At 47.0% G+C, this 21,455-nt stretch overlaps 1 protein-coding gene across 1 annotated transcript in view; it reads right to left on the bottom strand.

The window, feature by feature from the left end:
• TBXAS1 (thromboxane A synthase 1) overlaps positions 1-21,455 on the bottom strand; it is a 134,490-nt gene that overhangs the window by 2,297 nt on the left and 110,738 nt on the right. Inside the window, exons 10-12 of the mRNA XM_036926086.2 lie at positions 6,194-6,285; positions 2,296-2,433; positions 625-787 (exon numbers count right to left, since the gene is read on the bottom strand). Coding sequence (XP_036781981.2) covers positions 625-787; positions 2,296-2,433; positions 6,194-6,285 — 393 coding nt within the window. The remainder of the gene's footprint in view (positions 1-624; positions 788-2,295; positions 2,434-6,193; positions 6,286-21,455) is intronic.

Below are 21,455 nucleotides of genomic sequence, written 5' to 3'. Positions count from 1 at the left end.
TCTCTTTGCCAAATAGCAAAAGCTAGAGCATTCTGAGGCCTAGTCCTGCTGTACAGAAAACATTAATAATAATATTCATAGGCAACATAGACCCAGGTTATGTGCCAGATGCTTATCCAAACTCTTGCACTGACTCATTTAAGACTCATTAAAATCCTCACCTGACATGAAGGGTTAGGTGTTATTATCATCATCCCCCTTTTACAGTTAAACAGGCCAAGAGAGATTTAAGGAACTTGTCAAGCTCACATGCAGCCACTCAGGCAGGCTGGCTCTGGCACACAGAGGGTGAGGAGCCTATGGGGAAAGTTAGGGTTCCTATGGCCAGGGAACCTAAACCACTTGATGTAACTGGCCTATTGCTAGGCTACTGCTTCCATACCCATAGGCAATTAGCTGCTATTGACTGAGTCACTATATCAAGAGCTCTGCCCAGGGCTCTTTGGGGAGGTAGAGACGGTAGTGCTTGACCTACCTCAGGGAGGACAAGCTGGATAATAAACCCTTTCACCCCAAGAACGTTCTACTGTCATTTCTTTGGTTATACTGAATCCATAATGAACTTGCCCAGGGCTGAAACCCATTGGCAAGACAGAGCCCTATGCCCAGAGCAGCAGGGCTCACCTGTGTCTCCTGGCAGGCTTTGAACCGGAATTTGTGCAACACGTGGAGCAGCGTCAGCTTGACCTCCAGCAGCCCCAGCCTCACCCCGAGGCAGCTCCGGGGGCCTGCCCCAAACGGCAGGTACGTGAAGGGCTGCCGGCACCGCTGGGCCTCCACCGTGAACCTGCGGGTCAGTGCAGTCAGAGTGGGGTCAGGTGGCCTAGAACACCTGCCTCGCTTCCCGGGGCCTCTTCAGCCACTTGGTCTGGCTGAGCAACCTCTTCATCTGAGGCCATGTTCCTACCAAGCGGGGCTGAAACCCCACAGCAGTCAACAGGATCCCGTTCCGTCACGGACCCATCCCTAAGGCTCTGGAGCTGGTGGCTGCTAATCCCTGAGCATCAGTTCTACCTCCTCCTCCAGTGCTGTAAAGCCCAGAAAGCGCCATGAATTAAAAGAATCACCTGGAAGGCCCACGTCGACCTTTGCCCTCTCAAGAATTCATTGCAGTGTTATTGAGCCTGTAGAAAGAGTCTTAACCACAGCTCTCACCTGGGCCCGTGGCTCCAACTTGCCCACCAGCCAGAGGATGATCCCCATCTTTACCCACTTGGTAAGTAGAGTCCCTGAAGGGGACTCACCAGCCCTCCCTGGAAGCCATGTCCTGCCAGTTTACCTTGATGCCACGCTGGGCGGCTGTCTTCCCTGCCCAAACTCGCCCTTCTGGTCCAAGCAGTGCTACTTGAGCCCCTGGAGGGCTGCAGTATTTGAACCACTGGAAGCCCTTTGGAATTTGCCACTTGTGCTCCATGACAGTAAAGCTAGGTGACAACCACTGTTTCATAATAACCAGCTCACTTATTGTTACCTTTGGCCTTTTGGGGGCCCAAGGAGCCTTGACCCACCTTTTTCAACCTAACTTTTAACACTTGTTTTCAAAGGCTGTGCTTAAGCCCTCAGTGGCTGTTTACAGTTACTTGATCTGTACCGTACTTCCAGGAGCTGCTGCGCACCAGGATATTATTGACCTAGATCCCACTGCCACAGTTTCCCAGTAACCAGGTTGTGGCGTTGGGGTTACATTGCACAGGGAGTTGGAGCCACTAAAGGTAGAAATGCATCTGCTGCCTAGCCAGCCTCCCCCTGCCAGATCACCCGCGGAAGGGATTTGGATAGGTTCTGATGAGGAGGGGGTGTGAATGCCTCCTCACACTTTTTCAACTGGGGAGCCTGCAAAGGAAGTGGATGAATTGCATGCAGGGAACAGTAGGGGACTCCAGGTTTACCGTTTGAGCATGGCTGGATCTCATGATTTCCTGGGGAAACTTAGTAGATACTCTTGTTTGGAAGAGGTGCCAATTTTTAAAAAAGGAAAGGATGTTTTGTTACTTTGCAGTGCATGTCTGAAATGTGTCCTGTTTCTTGCTTCAACAAGTTGAGGATGCCCTTTCGAACCCACCTAGTTCCTTGCATGCAGTGCTGCTGAAATACTAAGTCTCTGGATTCTGTGGCTTTTAAAAATGGTACGATTGTTTCTTTCGGAAATTATGCTTCACAAACATCTACCTGATTGCCGTGACTCTTGACTGGGGACAATCTTAACTAGATCTTTACTAAATCTGTGTCTCCCTGCAGCCACATGCAACCCCCAACCCAGTCATACTTGGGCCCATTTGAAGGGGCCTTGCTCACCTCTCAGGGTCGAAGGCTTCAGGGCATGGCCAGTGCTCAGGGTCGTGGTGCAGGGCCCCCACAGCAGTCTCCACTACAGTGCCAGCGGGGATGCGCTGCCCTAGCACCTCGCAGTCCTGCGCTGCCTCCCTCGTGAACCTGCAGGGATACACGGGTCACCCCAACCTTGATGCAGAGCAGAGACAAGGAGAGCTCTGGGGCAGGAGAACTGGGCAAATGGCTCTGAATTTGAAGTGTGCCATGGGACTGGGGACAGGAAGCCCACCCAGCCTTGTATGGTGACAAAGCCCCTACTCCCACCCACCCCCACACTCCCATTCCCCCTATACTGCCCAGAATGCTGCAATTTCTAGGCTCTTAAGACTATTGACCCTTGGTATCCATCCACCCCTCCTCCATTCATCCCTCAAGTCCCATCTCATGGCCATGTGGAGGGAGCACCGAAGCCTTTGGAGGACTTCTTTCTGAGGGGCTTACAGGGTTACCCCCCTGGCAACCCCCCCATCTTCACACTGAAGCCTCTTTCAAATGCTGTCACCCCCTTGCTTTACCTAAAGGAAGTTAGAGTTTGAAAAATCTGTTCCCCATTCATCAATTATGTCTTTATGGGTAACTTCTACTCGGGAAGAAAGCTTCTAGTCGGTGTTTATTCACCAAATGGTTGTGACATAATCCCATTTATGTTTGATTTTTTAAGGGCTAGACTAGATATGTTTGCATAAAATTTCTGCCAGAACACCTAAACTTATACCATTATCTTGTCTAAGGGACAGGACTGGGGTGAAGGATGACAGGGGACCAGGGATGCCAACTTTTTCTTCGGATCCTTCTATTTACATAAAAAAAAAGTATAAGCATGTCATTTTGGTAATATGAAAAGTTATTTTAAAAATTTAAAGTAATCTATGCTGGCTTTACTTCAAGTTGTAGGACTGGGCTTCCCTAAATATCTTAGAGGAGATGAAATTTTTACACCAATTACTGTTATACCCTGTTCCTGCTTATAAAAGAAATTAAGAGCAGCCCAAGGCTCTTTGCCACACTTATCAGTGTTACGAGCCTTTAATATCAGTCGGGAGCATGAAAAGCCAAGGCTGGAGGACCCACATTCAGATCCTAAGCTACTAATGCAGTTAATATATGCTTGGAGCTGGTAGCAAAACTCCAGAGTTCAAATCAGAGCAGGCAGTCAGGGGCTCTGCTGTTTGCAATCTCAGGCCCAAAGGGATCAAACAAGACTATCCTGATAGCCTTTCTTTTTCATCTTTACTAGAAATAGCTTGGACGCAAGGCCCCCTAAAAGCTGGAAAACAGGACCTTCACTTCTGTATGAGGTTGGGCCTCCTCTCTAGCTAGACTAGGCCACATAGTAGGCTAGAAAAATGTGCTGAATTGTATTGCATAGAATCCTAGGCTCACATGAATAACACTGCAAAAAGAACTGGTATGTTTTCCACAATGGCCATTCTGAATTTTTTTTTTATAGATAAAGGTGTCTATCAAGTTATGTTAGTGATTGGGAAAAGCTTTTCTGAGATTAAAGTAAGAATAGAACAGGACAGAACAAAACAGAATAGAATTCTCACTCTCCCTACATTCACCCCCAAATCCTGTGCCTGGGCTGAAGTGAATTGGCCTCTTGTTTTGGTGAGAACGATGATGGCTTGCCACTCTCATTTCTGTTGCTAGATAATAGAGGCCAGCAGAGCTGATATGATTAAAAATAGCAACGGAGTGTGTACAGAAGAAAGTGGGACTCAGCAGATCATGGTTTGCTCAAGATTGAGCCAGGCTGTAAGCTGGCCAACTGAGTCAAAGCACAGTGCTCCTCTCGCTTTACCCCATACCTTACAGGGCATGTGAGTAGAGGGGCACTCACTCACAGAGAGTAGACTCTCTGAGGGTCTGGGGTCCTGAGTTTTCACATAGACTGTCCCTGTGGTTCTTACTACACTTCTGTGGGGTGGGCAGAGCAGGCGTTGTTTGCCTGCCAAACACACAGTGAACAGAAGCACAGAGCAGTACCGAACTTACCCAAGACCACACAGCAAAGTGAGGGCAGGCCCAGATTGTCTTGACTTTCTGTCTGGACTTGCTCTACGTCATCATAGAGCCCTGGCACTGTGTAATTTATGAGGGAATGTTATCAAGTTCATGGAGATATTCTAGCTTCTGTTCTACCGCTGAAGGAGATCACTGGCATGCTGGTCCCCAGAGCAGTGCCTTCACTGACTTCCTTCAACTTGGGCTGTTTATGGAGGACAGTCAAGTAGAACTGGCTGTAGCATTTTGGTGTTGAAGAGCCTATTCACTTTGTCACTCAACACATCATCTACCCAAGGTCTTGTGTGATGAATTCTTGGTTGGGTTTAGGTCTGTGGAATGATGTGTGTTTGATCGGTTTGTACAGTGTGCTCCCACTAGAAAGCACAACTGCTCAGCTCAGCTGGTCTCCCTGTGTGCTGGGAGCCTTGGCGGCCAAGCTGGGCCTGCCTCCAGTTAGTGGCCACCTCTGGGGTCCCGTAAAAGCTTCTTTCCTTCAGGCAATCTTTGTTCTATCACTGAATATCTTATTTTGAACTTCATTTTAATGTATATAGCAGCTGCCCATGGTTCCCTTGGAAGGAGCCTGTATATAAATCTTAAAAAAATAAAGACTGGATGACAGTTTGCTCGGCAGCTCCCAAGGAAATCAGGGAAGGCCGGTAGCATCAGTCTTAGTGCTGGTGTTAGGAGAGCAGCAGGACGAGCCCCAGTCTTATGTCTGCTACCAGACCAGGAGACCAAAACCAGGTGTGCTCAGTGACCAGGTGATTTGACTCACAGCTCTGGCATTCTCTATGCTTGCTCGGGGTCTGAACATTTTGGACACTGTCTGCAATCACACCTTCTATGAGGTATCTGGTTTGAAATAGAATTTTGAGAAACCGTCAGATCTTCCACATTTTCTCTTGTAAAATGGCAAAAGGGATCTCCATATGGTTGATGTGGTGTATTAATGCATACACCACAGTGTATGTGGAGTAGAATTTATGACATATGGTTAAATGCTTTGTGTAAATGCTTTCCTAGAACCTGAAATATGGCTACTGATTCCCTCTCTGAGGGTCTGGGGTCCTGAGTTAAGACCCCGTGCTCTGTGGAATGTTTGTATAGGGGGAGTTTGAAAGAATCAGAAGACCTGCTTCCTGTTCTCTCAGCACTTGTGGGCTGGTGTGGCTGCTTGTACATTGGTGAAATGTTGCGGAGTGGTTGAGAAGTGTCCAAAACTATAACATGAAGTAAGAGTAAAAATGCTGGGAGAGGAGAAGCAGGGAGAAACAGGTGAGGAGGCGGGGCCGAGTCAGACTTCCTGGATTGGTGTGTTGGGTTGAAGCTCAGAGGATAGGACAGATGTGGGGTGTTGGAGAGCAAGGGGGTGCATCCCAGACCTTGGAGTTTCCCCCTGGGATGTCAGCTCCAGTTGGGGGGTTAATCTGGTTTGTGCACAGGTGATTTCTCAGTGCTTGGCACATAGTAGATGCTCAGTAAATAGCTGCTGACTGACTGACTGAATGAATGGATGTATGAACAGGTAGGGGGACTTGTGAAAGCCATCTAAGGCTAGGAGGCTAAAGTGTGGCTTGGGTTGGGGAGGAAGGTCCTGTTAAGAAAGGAGGGAGCCTTGAGAAGGTCGTTAATGTCTAGGAACGTGAGTCAGACATTTGTTGTTATGGTTACCATATCAAAGGCATTGTGCCTGGTGCCCCAGGGGATACAAAGAAATCCAAGACTCAGACTTTGCCCTCCAGGAGCTTGAGTCCAGCATTCTTGATGAGGCTAATAGTGACAGATTGAGGACTAATGAGGACCCCAAACAGTGATGCTTAAGGGACCCTGTAGGGGGTTGTGCGTGTACCTGAAAGCTGGTGGGTACATCCTCAAGGTCTCTGAAATCACCATGTCCAGGTAGGGCAGGCCTTCCTGGAGGTTGCCGTACTCAGGGGCTGTCTGATGGAAAGTAAGATGTACAGTTAGACCGAGTCACATAGCATTCTGTCTTTTCCATTAACTTTATAGAGTCCTGCTCCTGCTTTAGCAAACACTTAAATGGAGACTCCACAAAACAAAAAGTTGATACAATCCTAGTTGCATTACAGTAGCCCTCTACACATTCTGTTGTGCAGGATATTACACATACTCTGTTGTACTTGTTTCATGGTTCTATATATTACTGAAGACCAACAGGCCTGGCCTGGGACTTGAGGGTTTCTGAGTGTCATAGAGAAGTTTGATTGTAAAACAGTGGCAGTAGCCACAGCTGCTAGCATTTGTTGAGAGTTGAAGCTCAGGCTCTGTGTGGTATACACACTGCTTGTTTAGTAAACCAGTGAGGCAGCGATTCTCCCATTTCTTAGATGAGGAAACTGGGGCTCAGCAGGGTGGCCACATACATAGTAATTGGTACATCAAAAAGTTAAAAGACAAATAGTGAAATAGCAAAGAAAAAAAAAGGAGAATTGCAATATCTATAAAAGATTAATAGTAGCAAAAAACCAAAAAGCTACTATACATCAGTAAGGAAAGAAACTCATTAGGAAAATAGTCAAAGGATAAGAACAGGCAAACCACAGAAGAAATATGAGTTGCCATGATGAAAAATATGAATTAAAACACTGAGATTCTGGTTTTCATCCATGAGATTAGGAAAACTTGGAAAATGTTGATTAGATACAAGAGGGTGAGGTGTGGAGAAGCAGGACTCCAGTCCCCCATGTTGGGGATCCTAATGTCCCCTGGATGACTTCCCCTGGAGCAGCCCTGTCATTCTCTGGCCTGAGGAGGTGAACCTGGGAGCACCTATGGGTGGGATGGGTCAGGGAGGGGTTATGGAAGCTTCTTCACTGCTCTTCTGGTTTCCCCAGGGGAGGATTTTCCCCAAATCCTCCCAGTCTCTCACTGCACTCCCCGTAGAGCTGGAGTGAGCTGCTTGCTTGGTAGCTGACAGCCTCAGGTTTTTCAATTAGGTAATGCTAATCCAAGAGCCCTCCTCAATTTGTAGAGGGGGGGTTGCTCTTTTCTGTCCTCCCCTCCCAGACCAGCAGGGGCAGCAGTTGGGGAAAATCCATTCTGCAGCCCTCAGCTTTCCATGGAGAGCTCTGTGTGGCCTTGCTCCCCACACAGAGAGCCATCCACAAGCCTGCAGCTGGCCACTCAGCTGCCCTGTGTGGGATTTAAACTGATGGTTGTCAGGCCTAAGAGCTCCAGGGACCACCTCAGAAGTGCAGATCCCTGGTTCCTCAGCACAGACCAGAACAGAATGGAAACAATCAGGTGGGCCCAGGCCCTCCTGGTGAGGGAGGGTCCCTGCTGGCTAGAGCAAGTGCACAGGCCCTGTGTGGGGTGTGCTTAGTTTGCTAGAGGAAGACAAGGAAGCCCACTGTCTGGGCAGAGCAGGGACAGAAGGGAACAGAGGGAGAGTGCTAGGAGATGGGGTCAGGGGCCAGGACATGTGGAGTCTTGAAGTCCACGGTAAATATTTTAGCTCATCTATTATGGTACAGCCATCCAGTATAATGCAGCCATTGAATGATGCCCATAATATACTGCTGAATAAAAAGTCATGTTGCAGAAAATATGTATAGTTTAATGTTTATGAATTTGGAGGGCAAGGGAGGTATTCCCACTTTGCAAAAAAAAAGTGAAAACGATTGTTGGTTTTTCCAACTCTGCCATCTTCATTTCTGGGAACTGTTCCTTCATGTTACTGCCCGACCCCACATTTCTACTGCCATCCCAGGCTGCCAGGCCAGTAAGCCCATGCTTGAGGTTTAAAGCACTAGGGCTAACACAAGTCACAAAATACAAATTGTGTAGTTTCAGTGATTCTGCATGTGAGATAAATGTTCTGACATTTACATTTAAAACTGCCATTGCACAACATAAAGATGAAAGGTAAAATTCATGCCAAAGAAGAAGAAAGGAAAAACCTTGTATGTACTGTTAATGACATTTTCCCCTGCTTTTTGAAGGACGGGCCCCATATTATCATTTTGCATCACATGTAGTTGGTCTGCAGGCCACAGTTGATTGGCCCAAGGATGGGCTTCTGGCCCAAGGGAGGGCCTCTGGCCCAAGGGCACCAGTCTGGAAATTCTGCATGTGGGACGGAAAGAAAGGAGTTTTTCTCCAGCAGGTGTTAAGTTGAACACAAGTGAGTTATGATCTGTTGGTGACCATGTTCTGCATTGTGGATGAATGAGCAGAAAATAACCAGTTGGCTGTGAGAAAAAAATAAATGAATTAGATGTGCAGAGAAAAGCAGAGTGCAAGAGAGACTATTTTCTGGTGTCCCCTAGAGTTCCAGTTCCTGTTTGCCATCTATTCCCAGCAAGTAGCCCTGTGGGTGGTGTGTCTGTACCCTTCCAGCAATTTCTCATATTTGGCCTAAGTTAGCAACAGCTGAATTCTGTTTTCTGCAACTAGAGACTTAACAGATGCAGAAATGTAAAAAAAAAAAAAAAGGAACAGTGATACTATGCACTGAAATTTAGAACTAAATCTCAGAAAGAAAAAGAAACCAGATCTGGAGGAGATGTCCCTAACAGTAATTGGGATTGGTTCCCTAAACAAAATTGTGTGGCTTGGAAGCTGTCAGCACTTGTCAGAGAAAGAAAACTTTTGAAGGTAGCCTAAGGGAATTTCATATTATGAAGTCAAAGTCTTCATTTAGTCTTTCTCTGGATGAACTTTTTACTGTACTTCTAAGTTTTTGGCTCAAGATACACATGTAAACATCGCCTTGGTCCAGTAGTCTTTGTGGCTGAGCATTAGAAACAGTAGGACAGCTTCTACTCTATATGAATGCTCCGTGCCTGCCCCCGAGGGGTTTGATTGTTGGTCTGAGGTGGGACCTTGGAACCAGGTCTTTGGAAGCCTACCTTGGGGTCTAATGTTGAGTCAGAGAGGTGAGACCACTGCATTCGTCTTTGTCTGCAGCCCACTCCATTCATCCTCCTCAACAGAGGAGGAGACAGGTGGGGTGGAGGGAGGTTCACGCCTGCACATTTAAATCAAACCCAGGCAGGGCAATGCAATTCAAGTGCCTGTCCCTCTTATAGACACGTCCATCCTCAGGACCTTGATTTTGCCCCCCTATTCTTCTTTCAGGAAAATAAGATAAAGGGTCCTGAGCCAATCCTGCCAGCAGAGGGCAGCAAGTGTATAGCAAATGGGGACTCCCCAGCAAGGCTGGGTGCCTACTCTGGACCACAGGTTATATCCCAAAAGGACTTTAGAAATCAGGACTCCAAATTTTTCATTAGAGCGGTGAGAAAAATGAGACCCAGAGAGGAGAGCCTGCGGCGAAGCCAAGGTCACAGATGGAATGTGGCGTAGAAAACCCAAGCGTCCTTATCTACTCAGCAGCCCCTCAGGGAACACCTACTGCCCTCAGTGCTGGGCCAGCCAGTGGGGATCCAAAAATGATTTAAGTCTCTGCTCTTTGGGGAAGCAGACTTCTAAGCGAATCATTGTGCTGAATGTGGAGCGTGTTACAGAATGGGCTTAGGAGGAACAGGGAAAATAGTTCTTTTGGGAGCTCGTTCATTCAGTCAGTACATAGCCAGTGGGTGCACACGGTCGACCAGGAAACAGACCTTTGAGATTTGCTGACCCTTCCTGCCTGGCTGACATTCATAGTCTATCTTGGGATGCAAACCAGTGGTGAGAGTCACAGAGAGGCAAGCACAAAGTGCTTTTCTGTGGGGGAACAGACCAGGGATACTCTTCCCAGGCATTTGGGATCCAGAGGAAGCAGTGCCTAAACTGAGATCTTTATGAGTGAGGACAACCCAGTGGGCTTGTTTGATGCTGGCTCACACTAGTCTTAAACCATGAGTCAATCGTGGGACCCTGAGCCCTGTTTATTTGTATACCTATATAGTTAATGCACTTAGGTAATTAATCATTCCTTTTGTTTTTAGTGTGATGAGGATATGGTGGTCAGGCTTAAGAAAAGAGCCCTTTTATTTCAGAGACATAAAATGAATAAATGTGTTAAGGAATAAAGCAATTCTAAAGTCCTATCGAATTTATTTCAGCAAGGAGTGATTTCATAAAATAAGTAATGGTGCTCTTAGAAGGTTGAAAATAAATACTAAATATTTATCAATGTTTAATATTGGGAAATGCGGATTAAATATTTAACATTAAGTCATGAAATATTGTGGAAAATAGAAATTAAAAAATAAACTGAGTCTTTGCCTCGTGATTTACACTCCCAATCCAGAGTTCCTTAATTTTCAGAGAGACATTTTCATCTCTATTTGATGTTCAGTGGGCAGTAACTTCTAATTTTATTTCTAAGGTTCTTGGTCTCTTAGTTTTTCTACCCTATTATTTAGATATCTAAACAATTATTTAAATATAATAGATAAACCTAATGATTAAGGGGACTCTATGGAAAATTTATTGATAAATCCTTTTGCATAGGAAATAATCCTGCCCTCTATTAATCTTAGTATGCTACATTTAGATTTTTGTGTACCATTTTCTCTAAAAGCTAGACACGCACACAACCCCCAAGTCACTCACACCCACACATGTATACCACACACTGGGTGTGAGCAGATATGATGTGGAGTATAAATGAAAAAAAGAAAAGAAAAATGTCATTGCTTTCAAGAGATTTTTTTCTGGAGATTCAGAGACCTAATAGAAAAATTAGCATTTTCCTGTTTTGCTAAAGGAAGTAGAAGTGGGAGCGGCTTCAGTTCAGTTCCTTAGGAATAACAGCAGCATCAAATTGTGTTGACAGGCACCCGCCTGTATGTCGCTGCACTTGGCGTTCCGTAAAGTGGGCGAAATTATGCCAGCCTTTGCCCGCTAGAAGCAGGGGACTTGAAATCCCTTAAGACACAGTATTTGAGCACAGGGACAGCCAGGGGCCACAGAGACATACAAAGAATAAAGATTTCCATTCCCTCCCTTTCTCTGGGGAAAATATGACTATAATATGAAACCAAACTGTGGAAAACATGGCGACCTTTGCTTTGCCCTTTTGACCACCAACCCGGGAGAAAAGCCCCTCCTCTGGTGTCCAGGGCAAGCTGTGTCCCCAGGCTGAGGCCTGAGTGAGGGCCTGGCTCCTCACTGACCAGTCCCCTCAACAGGGGGCTGAGGCCCCTTTGGCTCTGACTTCTCGGCCTTGAGATTCCATAGCTGCATCTGAGTGAGCTGTTGAGGGCGTGGAGCAAGAAACCGGGATGGTGGGTGGTTTCTGTCAACATCGAGCCTTGCCCAGCTCATGCACAGCAAGTCCAACATGCCAGTTTAAAAAATTTGGTAGATTTAGATGCAGACATGCTGTCATACCTTAGAAAAAGTAATTAGGAGAGTATATACAGCATCTATTATATCTACTTTAAGAGGAAAGAGACAGAACCCGTGTCACATGAACACATGGATTATTCCAGGTGCTCTTGTATCTGAGGCCCAGGCCATTAAGGGATTAGGTGAGGATATGTAATGAAAGAGCATAATGCAGCCTTTGTGTGTGCTCGCACGCAAGTGTGCACAGACACACACACACACGGACACACAGACACCATGAATGTCAGCCCTCACTGCAGATGGCCCTGGGTTGAGTTTTATTGATATTACGACCCTCCGCAGGAATTCCTGCCTTCAGAGAGCTGGGAATAACAGTACTTTGCCTGCTGCAGCACTTACACTGTACTGAAGGACTTTTACATCCGTTATATCATTTGGTCCTCAAAACTGCACTGTTAGGGAGGTAGGGTGGTTTTTGCCTATTTTATAGATGAAAAAAAAAAAGGGAGATTGAGAGAGGTTAGTGGCTTGTCCAAGGTCACACAGCTCGTAAATGGCAGAGTTAGAGCTAAAACCAGACCTTCAAGTTCCGAGACTTGTCTGCCATGCTGTGCGGCCTAGACCTCCCTCCGTTCCCCTCCCTCCCTCCCTCCCTCCCTTCTCCTTTCTTCCCTTCTGTCCTTTCCTCTTGTATGTTTTATGGAAGAATAACATGCACACAGAAAAATATACCACAAACAGAAGTGCAGGGCTCAGCGAATTTTCACAAAGTGAGCGTGCAGTGCACCCCGCTTCAGATGAAGCCGCCATGCCTTTCCAGCACTCTGAGGCACCCCTGTGAGCCCCTCTGGCCCCAGCCCCCCAAGAGTTACCACTTTCAAGACTTCTAACACAAGAGGCTACTTTTGCCTTTTTAAAAACTTCAAATCCATTCTGCAGCCTTCTGCATCTGCTGCCTTGTGTGTTGCATCCTGTCTCAGATCCACCCGTGGTGTGGAGTGGGGCTGGGGCGTGCCCACTCTCTGTGTCATGTGGTGTGCCGTGATCTAGTCCTCCTTTCAGCTGTGGATGGACGACTGAGTGGTTCCCAGTTTGGGGGCCATTAGCAGTGAACCTGAACATGCTTGTATATGGCTATTAGTGAACACAGGTCCACGTTCCTGTTGGGTGTATACGTAGGAGTGGAATTGCTGGGTCAGAAGGGGTATGTATGTTCAGTGTTAGTAGATATGTGTGGTACACTTTTACAAATCTGTTGTGCAGACTGCCTAACACTTTAACGGTGCATCAGTTGAGAAGCAGCTTCTTGCCAGTCCCCTACTCTCACTGTGGCTTCCTGCCCTTTCCATTCTGCCTGCCCTTTCACTATGCTGAATGCAAATCACTATCTCTACTGCAGGAAAGGGTTGAGAGAAAAACTAGTGTGTTATTTTGGGAGCTGAATTATTTATTCCTATAGTGGGTATAGTGGTAGGGGTCAATAGGAACAAATCAAACCTGATTTTGAAGAGTTGTCCCAATAATCAGACACAAGCACTCATAAGCACAAAATATGTTCCCAAATCAATTCGATTCCAGTCTTTGACTTAATATTAAGGATTCTGTACTCTCCATTAGCATGGATCATTCACGATTGCTTCTATATGATGTTTAAAGAAATAAGCCCCTAAGTAAATGAGAGTGAAATCACCCAACCCACTTTCTTTGCATGGGGGAGAGAGTGTATTGTGTTTTAATTTGCAGAGATATTCTTCTTGTTCACTGTCTCCCCAGATAGGCATTGAGTACCTAACATGCACTTAGAGTGTGGGGGGGAGGGAGGGAAAGAGGAGATAAGATACAGTCTCATACCTTACAACTTATTATGTATTTGGAAAACTTACTGTGTATTTGGGAGAGAGGGGCAGGAGCAAAAGGAATGGACACACCACCTCCAGAGGCACCGAGAGGATGGGGGGACAAGAGGGAAGAAAGGGGAGAGATGAGGGCATTGCCATACATCTGAGCCTTAGGTGTGTGACAAAGGAAAGGGATATAAGTCCTAGAAGGAAAGATTTTGATGCAATATCGGGAAGGATTTTCAGATGACTAGAACTTTACAATGAGAAAGGCAAGCCCCCTGCCCACTGATATTTTCAAAAGTTGTGGGGCATCTGAAAAGGTCCCTGGAGGACACTCATGGATCCCTCAGGAATAGGAGGAGGTAGACAAGGGTGACCCCATGGGGCCTTCCACTTCTGGGACGGTCTGACACATCATGACCATCCCCCTACACCCAGGGACAGCTATGACTGTAGCAGATCCTAGGTCACCCTACCAGACTGAGTAAATGTCCAGTGAAGGTGCAGAGCACCTTTGCTTGCTCTCTTTATCCCCTAGCCCAGCCGCTGCACCCCACCCCTTGTTCCTGAGTGCCTCTGGTTGATAATGGGTCACTTAGCCTTTGGGGAAATGGTAAACAAAGATAAGAGCCTTAAGCACTGGAATTTGTTTTTTATCCATTCGGCCTAAAAGCAACCGCATGTTAAATTTAGAAGGCCAGCTTCCAGACCCCTCCCCACGCTCCGTTTCCTGCCTCTCTGACTGGCCTGGTGCAGAGCACCATCACTCTGACCATGGAATAGGGAATGTGTTTGGCAAGCCCGGGAGTTTTTAGAGGCTGCCTGCCTGGATGTTTATAAATGTATCATCTGAGGGCCTGGGAGAAAGGGCCATTTCCTTGGCTAGCTGGCTCTGCTCACCATTCCAGCAGCAGCCATCTTTACCCAAATATTTACCCAAACGCCCTCCCAGGCCGGCCCTGGGCTGCTGTCTCACACTGTCAGTAGATGAGGTGCTCCCCAGGGAGGGAGCTGCATTTTCAGCAGACCACCGTACAATTTATTTACAAAGGTCTCCCTCACGCCTGGGAATCTATAATTGAACAGCTCTCTTTTCTATGTAGGTTATATCCCTTTGCAACCAACTCTAGGAACCTGTAGAAATCCTTTTGTTGGCCTGGAATCCTGTTGAATTGAATATTGTTGGGAATAAATGAGCCATTGTCTGGGCTGAGAATTTTCTGTTAGATAGAGATCTCCACTGTGATGCAATTTATTGTAGCAGGATTTTTTTTTTCCAGCTCATTTTAAATTCCATATTGCCAGCTCAGTCCATTTTCACATCTCAGGATGTAAGTGGGGAGGGCTAGGCCCAAGCTAAAAAGGAGAAAAAGACTCTTGCCCAAGAATGATGTCCAGAGGCCTAAATGGAACCTGGTACCAGATTTTAAAGGATGCTGGGAATGAGGTACATCTGTTGGCTGGCTTAGGGGAAGGGAGCATCGTCCAGTGCTCTCAGCTGGCATGTGACTGGGAGATGAGGTGCAGAATGATAATAAGATGTAGGGACTCAGAAGTTACAGGAGTTCAACCCTCCCATCATATGGATAAGGAAGCAGAGCCAGAGAGGTGAGGCCACTTGCCCTTACTTTTGTCCACATAAAAATTCTCATTTATTACTCTAAAAAAAAAAAATCAAACCAGCTAAGCTTTAAAATATACCCAACCCTAGTTGAGAGTAAGTTTTTGACATTAAGAAAACCCAAAACTTGAATCTTACGGCGCAATTCACTGTTTTTCTCTTTTATAATCAACTCTTGAGGTTTTGAATTTCACGGTTGACAGGCAGAACTGTAAATGGAAGAACAGAGATGTGGAGTTCAACAGCTGGAGGACAGTGGGCCAGGTACTAAGCCTCACCAAGATGCAGCTTTGCTCACTGTGAAGTGGGGAGAAATCACACCTTCAAAGGTTGTAGTGAGGGTTCCTCATGAAGGGCTGCTTAGGGATTGATTTATTAAGCTCTGTCATCCTGCTTTGGGACATGAGGCGAGGAGCACAAGTTATCAGACTGGTTTCTAACAGGTCTGTTTGGAGGCCCTGTGAGTCCATGGTAGCTGCAAGCATGGGGTCATCCCAGAAGAGACAGAAACAGTTGTGCTAGTGAGAATTAAGGATTCAGCTGGGGCTGCCTTGGGGAGATGCCAGTGAGAAGTCCCCACACCTGTCGTCAGAGGAGGGTGGAAGGTGCTAGAAGACCAGTCCTAGGACACTTGGCAGGGTCTGCAGCTGGGCTGCAACTGGTCCCTGGAGACCTGCTTCAACTCCTCCCTATGCCAAGACCTGAGCCAAGTGCCTTGCTGTCACCTTGTCTGACCTCCACAAGCCCCCACTGTGCACAGGAGGGCCGAGGTTTCTGGAGCTCAGGTAGCTCAGCCAAGGCCAGCAGCTGCCACGCACAGAGCTGGGCTTCATGCCGGGGCATCTCCAGGGATGCCTCTCACCCTCCACAGTAACTCCCTCACCACCTCTGCACCAGGCTGGATTTGAGCCCTTCCTCTGTTCCTACAGCTGGTTGCTTTTGGTGACAAGGATTCCTTGCCAAGAATGGCCTCTTACAGTAGCAAAGCTAAGTAAAAATGGGTCCCAGAGTAATGGCTAACGTGAGCTTCCCACCTATCATGGGCCTATGTGCACAAAACAGCATCCCTCCCTGCCCCATGGAGCCGGAGGAATGGGTTTGGATAAATACGAATGAGTTTCTTGGGGAGGAAGGTTTTTTTAAAAATTAAACTTGGGGGTGGGGAAGACTTACTAAACCACATACAGCATATTGCTCAGAGCCTAGATAGCTGAATTCTGTTCAGAGTAGCTAAGACTCTGAGTTCATGCCTCAGCCTCTGGTCTGCTGGCTGCTTTTAGTGACAAGGCTTTCTTGCCAAGAATGGCCTCTTAACAGTAACAAAACCAAGTAAAAATTAGAGCAGGGGCCACAGGCGAAGGGGGGCTGCCAAGGCCCAACCGGCAAAGCTGTCCCTGGCCAGCCTGCAGGTGGTCCCCACTAGGTCTCCCAGGGGAGCCTGGCAGACTGTGGAGGGCTTGCCCCCTGGGGTGAGTGGGAGGAGATAAGAGCTACTTCATGCCACCCTTCTTCCCACATGTCAAACCCAAGTCTGCAGGTAGGGCAGAGAGGGCACAGGAAGCTTCCCCCAGATGAGACCCGCATGCTCCGTCTCTCATGGGGTAGGAAGCGGAGTGCTCCCAGCCAAAGCGCTGCTCCTCCCCACCCCATGTGCTGGGCCAACAGCCTGCGGACCCCCAAGGCATCCAACGTGAAGTTTCAGCGAGGGGTACTCCCTTTGGCGACAGCTGCTCATCTGGACAGAGCTACCGGAGACCGTGGGGGCTCCAACCCCATCCCCACCCAGGGCCTAACTTTTATTAACCATTTTTGATTTTTGTATCTTTGCTCTGGGCTGTTCTTCTAATATGGAACAAAACCCTAAAAGGTGACTGTGGCAACATGAAGGCAAATCACTCCCATGAGAAAAGATTCTGTTTATGTGTTCCTATATGTATATTTTAATTTTAAGCATTTATTTACTTTAGAGATCTTTCTAACAAGAATTTCATCTGTCCTACAAGGGTCCCCTCACTGACCTGTGGGGCTCCTTGGTGTGTACAGACTGCCTTTTCCACGCTCTGACAGTCATTCTGCTGGCTGTGTGTCACCTCGTGCCTGCTGTGTACCTGCACTGCCCCAGGGATGGCACAGAGGTGGTAGTGTGTGTCCCTGGAGGTGGAAAAGCCCAGCGGACACCTGGATGCTGAGGCTCTGATGGAGGGACGCTGGGTGCTGTGGGACATGGGGGGCCGGGCATCGTGGGGACATGGGGGGGCTTTGTGCGGCCACAGAACCTGCCTGAGGGACTGGGGGGATTAGAAACACTTTCCCAGAGAAGGTGAGGCTTATGCAGAAGCAATTTTCAAAAAGCATTTGTGTTCTTTCACACAGAAACAATAAAAGCACTTAAACAAGGTTTTGGAACAAAATTGAAACGAGTTCCATCACAGCCGCACTGTTTATTGCAGTTTTACGGGCGCGCGTGCTCTCTGCGGTTTATGCCTCTGCCTTACGCCAGCCATGTCTCAGCCCAGAGAGCGTGTCAGTGGCACGTGTTAATTATGGCAATTTGTTTTGGCCACGGATCTCAAGGAATTGTTTGTTTCTTTTGTCTTCCGTGTCTGCTGCTCCCTGTAACACGCCGTGAGCCGACCTAGTACTGAGGCTTCACATAACCTTAATGTGGGGACAGAACTGGGGTCCTTCCAGTGCCAGAGGTGACAGTGTCACACCAGGAGGCCTTGAGGGGCGGGACAGCTGGCTTGAGGGATTTTTGCAGAATCATAGGTCCAGCCAGCCAACCAGGGGTCAAATCCACAGCCACAGACCAGGTAGGGATCTGGGAGGGAAGCTCGGGGTCTTTGGGGAACAGAGAAGCAACCCTGGGCAGGGGCACAGCTGAGCTGGGGGATGCCCATTTGCTGGGCCCTGTTTCCTGGCCATCATAGGGTGACAGCGGAAGGCCCCAGGAACTCATGGGGCAAGGGCCTTGCAGCCCTGCAGGGTCCTGGACAGGAGGTCTTAGTGGTCAGGACCAGAGGTGTGGGATGACCTCCCAGCAGATACAAGGAAGCTGGGACAGAAGGAGGGTCCCATCCCGTCACACAGGAAACAGGCTGGGAGGCTGGCTGCCACCTTGAGCTCCATGCTCTCAAGGCTGCCACTGCCCCAGGAGGCACAGCTACTGCTGGTGGCTTTCATGCTGGAGCTGGTGTGTCCTGCCTACAGCTGTGTGTGTCCATGTAGGAGGAGGGTGTGCTGGGCACTGGGCCCCTGGGTGCCCACTGTTGCCCTTGCAGAGGGTCTTGAGTCTCCCTCAGAGCCAGGCTCTGAGTGAGGTGGGGGGGACCCGGGATGGGATTGTGGGTACAAGGTGGGGACAGGGAAAGAAAGCTTGGCCTGGGGGAGGGGCATACAGTGGAACCAAGGACTCCTTTGTAAGGAGGGAGTGTTCTGGGGTTGTGCTGAGTACTGAGTCCTGTGGGGCAGGCACAGGGCACATTTCACTTGTACCATTTCCTTGAGTTTTTATTTTATAGATGAGGAAACTGAGGCTCAGAAGGATGTGTGCATCAGGGCAGGGAGGAGAGAGACGTGGGTGTCTTTTTGAGTTGAGAAAACATAGGTTCAGAGAGGTTGTCTTTCTCAAAGGCACACAACAAACACAGAACTTAAGTCTTCTTGCCCTAACTCTCCTACTCTGTCATCAGGACATGGAGGTCTGCTGAGATGTGCAACAGGCCAGGGAGGATATGTGTCTGCTTATGGTGTCTGAGATGATCTGTAAAATGGGAATAGCAGGGAGATTTGAAATGATGGCAAAATAAAAATGAATATTTCTGGAGAGCCACTAGGCGCTGGCTCTGTGCTAAGTACTTTACATGTTATCTCATTTAATCAGCCCCAGCCTAACAGGGCAGTGCAGTTATTACCCTTTTAACAATTGAGGAAACTGAGGCTTAGGGTCACACGGCTGCTTCAGGGGTTCAGCCTGGCTTTGAGATGGGGAGTCTGACCCAGAGTCTGTGCTCTTGACCTGAGCCCGGCTCTGGCCTGGATGGATGCAGGTGAGGTGAAAGGGCCGTGGGGCCTGCACAAGGTTGTCCGTGTGTCCAGCTGTGAGTACTGTTGCTGGAGCTTCTGTGTGGAGCCCTGGGGAGCTCCGCTGGGGCAGAGGGACCAAAGGGCAAGTTCTCTCCAAGGGGTGGAGGGAGGGTGCCAAGTCCACTTCTCTGTGTCCATTGACCAACTGCTGAGCTACCGAAGATACTGGAAGGAGCCCCTGAGTTTGGATTCTGCAAGCCAGGATGGACTCTTGCAATGACTCCAGAGAAGGAATGGAAGGGTGCCCTGGGGAGCGCACATCTTTGGAATTTGTCAGTTACAACTGGGGAAAAAATATGTGTGGAGTAGGTGGTGGTGGAGAGGATCTAGAAGAAAGCAAACTGAATGATTATAAGATTCCAGAAAGTTCTGTATGTGGTTTGAAAATCTAGACCTAGTATGTGAGAAAATGAATGGCATATATTATCTCTTGGAGTGATGTCCTTTTCCTGCCAGTGTAGTTATTTGCAGGATGTCAGCAGACCTCCATGTCCTGATGACAGAGAATGAGAGTTAGGGCAAGAAGACTTGAGTTTTGTGTTTTCTGTGTGCCTCTGAGAAAGACACTCAACCTCTCTGAACCTATGTTTTCTCAGTTCAAAAAGGGAATATTTATAACACTGTATATCAACTGCATAGATTAGGGAGAACAAATAGTAACAAATAATAGTTACTCTTAGGTTTTCCATATTCTTCTCTCTGGCAGTGCCAATCCCAGGGGAGAGCACACAAGGATGCATTGTACACGTCTCCTGAGGCACCAATAGTGAGACAAGACTGGGGACAGAGAAGCAGTGGGAAGCTGAAGACCAGAGAGTAAGTATCAAGATGAATTAGTTGGCATGTTGATATAAGTCAAATGGATACCACAAGCAATGATGTAATTGGTTTAGATCAAAAATGATATAAATCTTGGAAATTTCAGAAGAGTATGAAGTGATGACAAAATAGTACAGAAGTAATATAATTAGGTAAAGCGAGACAAAAAAAAGTTGATCCCAGAATATGTATCATACCTTAGAGATCAGGAAAAGCCACACTAGAAAGATAGAATGAAACCAAAAACACAGGCTTGAGATCTGGGAGACCTGGTTTATTCCTAATTTGGCCACGAATTAGTGAAATGAACTTAGACTCATAACTGCTCTCACATGTTCCCTCATTTGAAAAGTGGATTTTAAAAAAATCTCCTCACTCACTTTCCTGAGCTGTAACCCTCTAATGGAGTATTTTTCAAAATGTGGGCTATGATCACTTAGGGAATTGTGAATTCAAGTTAGGGATTCAGATGGCATTTAAGAAAATGAAATAGAATAGCACATTCAGCATATCACACATAGAATACCACATAGTGTTTCATGAAATTTTTGTTCCAGTTACATAGGTATGTATGTACTCAGTCAATTTATAAAACATGTTACTTAGGATAGGTTTTGATTTAAAAAAAAAAGGTTGAAAAGTACAGCTCTAACATCATCAGTGCTGCCAAGACAGCTCAGGTGTGCTGCCTGCCTCAGTTACCCCCTTGTCACTAGTGCTGCTATAATATGATCCCTTTGTCTCCTCATAAAGATGCCAAGGTCCTAGAAATCTGCACTCTTTCCTACACAACAGCAAAGATCCACTGCGAGCAAAGAGCCTGGGGAGGTTAAAGTGTTTGTGAAGTAAGAATAGAGTTGGCAGATTTATCAAATAAAAATACAAGCATCCAGTTAAATAACAATTTCAAGTATAAAATGAATCAATTTTTTAGTATAAGTATGTCCCAAATTTTGCATGAGACATACTTATACTAAGAAATGACTTATCGTTTTCCAGAAATACAAATTTAACCAGACGCCTGTATTTTATCTTGCAACCTAAGAAAGTAGTAAATAAGAGCAAACAGGAGGGAAAGTTTCAAAAGATTAAGATGTTTAAGTGCCCCAAATGACAAAACTTTGTGCTTTATATGATAATAAATTAACAGCTGTATTGTATTATGCAAATTTATGTTAAGATATTCACTATATGTCATCATGCTCCAATAAAAATTGCATATATGGCATTTAGAAAAAAAATGACATCTTCTGATAAGAGTTTTGTGCCTCATTTTGGTGGCACTGATTACCTTTGGCTTGCACGAATGCTGCCACCATAGGCAGAGAGAGCGGGGTCTTTGTGGGTGACTCACCAAATTACTTATGGTCTGTCTAGAATCCTCAAGAACAATCTCAGTGAGTGGTCAGTGGTTTTCTCTCCATTTTAGTGCCTTTCAGAAGAAACACAGCTTGGCACTGAAATAGCAGGAGAGACATTGC

Source organism: Manis pentadactyla, chromosome 7 (genome assembly GCF_030020395.1).
Source record: "Manis pentadactyla isolate mManPen7 chromosome 7, mManPen7.hap1, whole genome shotgun sequence".
Lineage (NCBI taxonomy): Eukaryota > Metazoa > Chordata > Mammalia > Pholidota > Manidae > Manis > Manis pentadactyla.
This window is presented reverse-complemented; position numbering and strand designations above follow the sequence as displayed.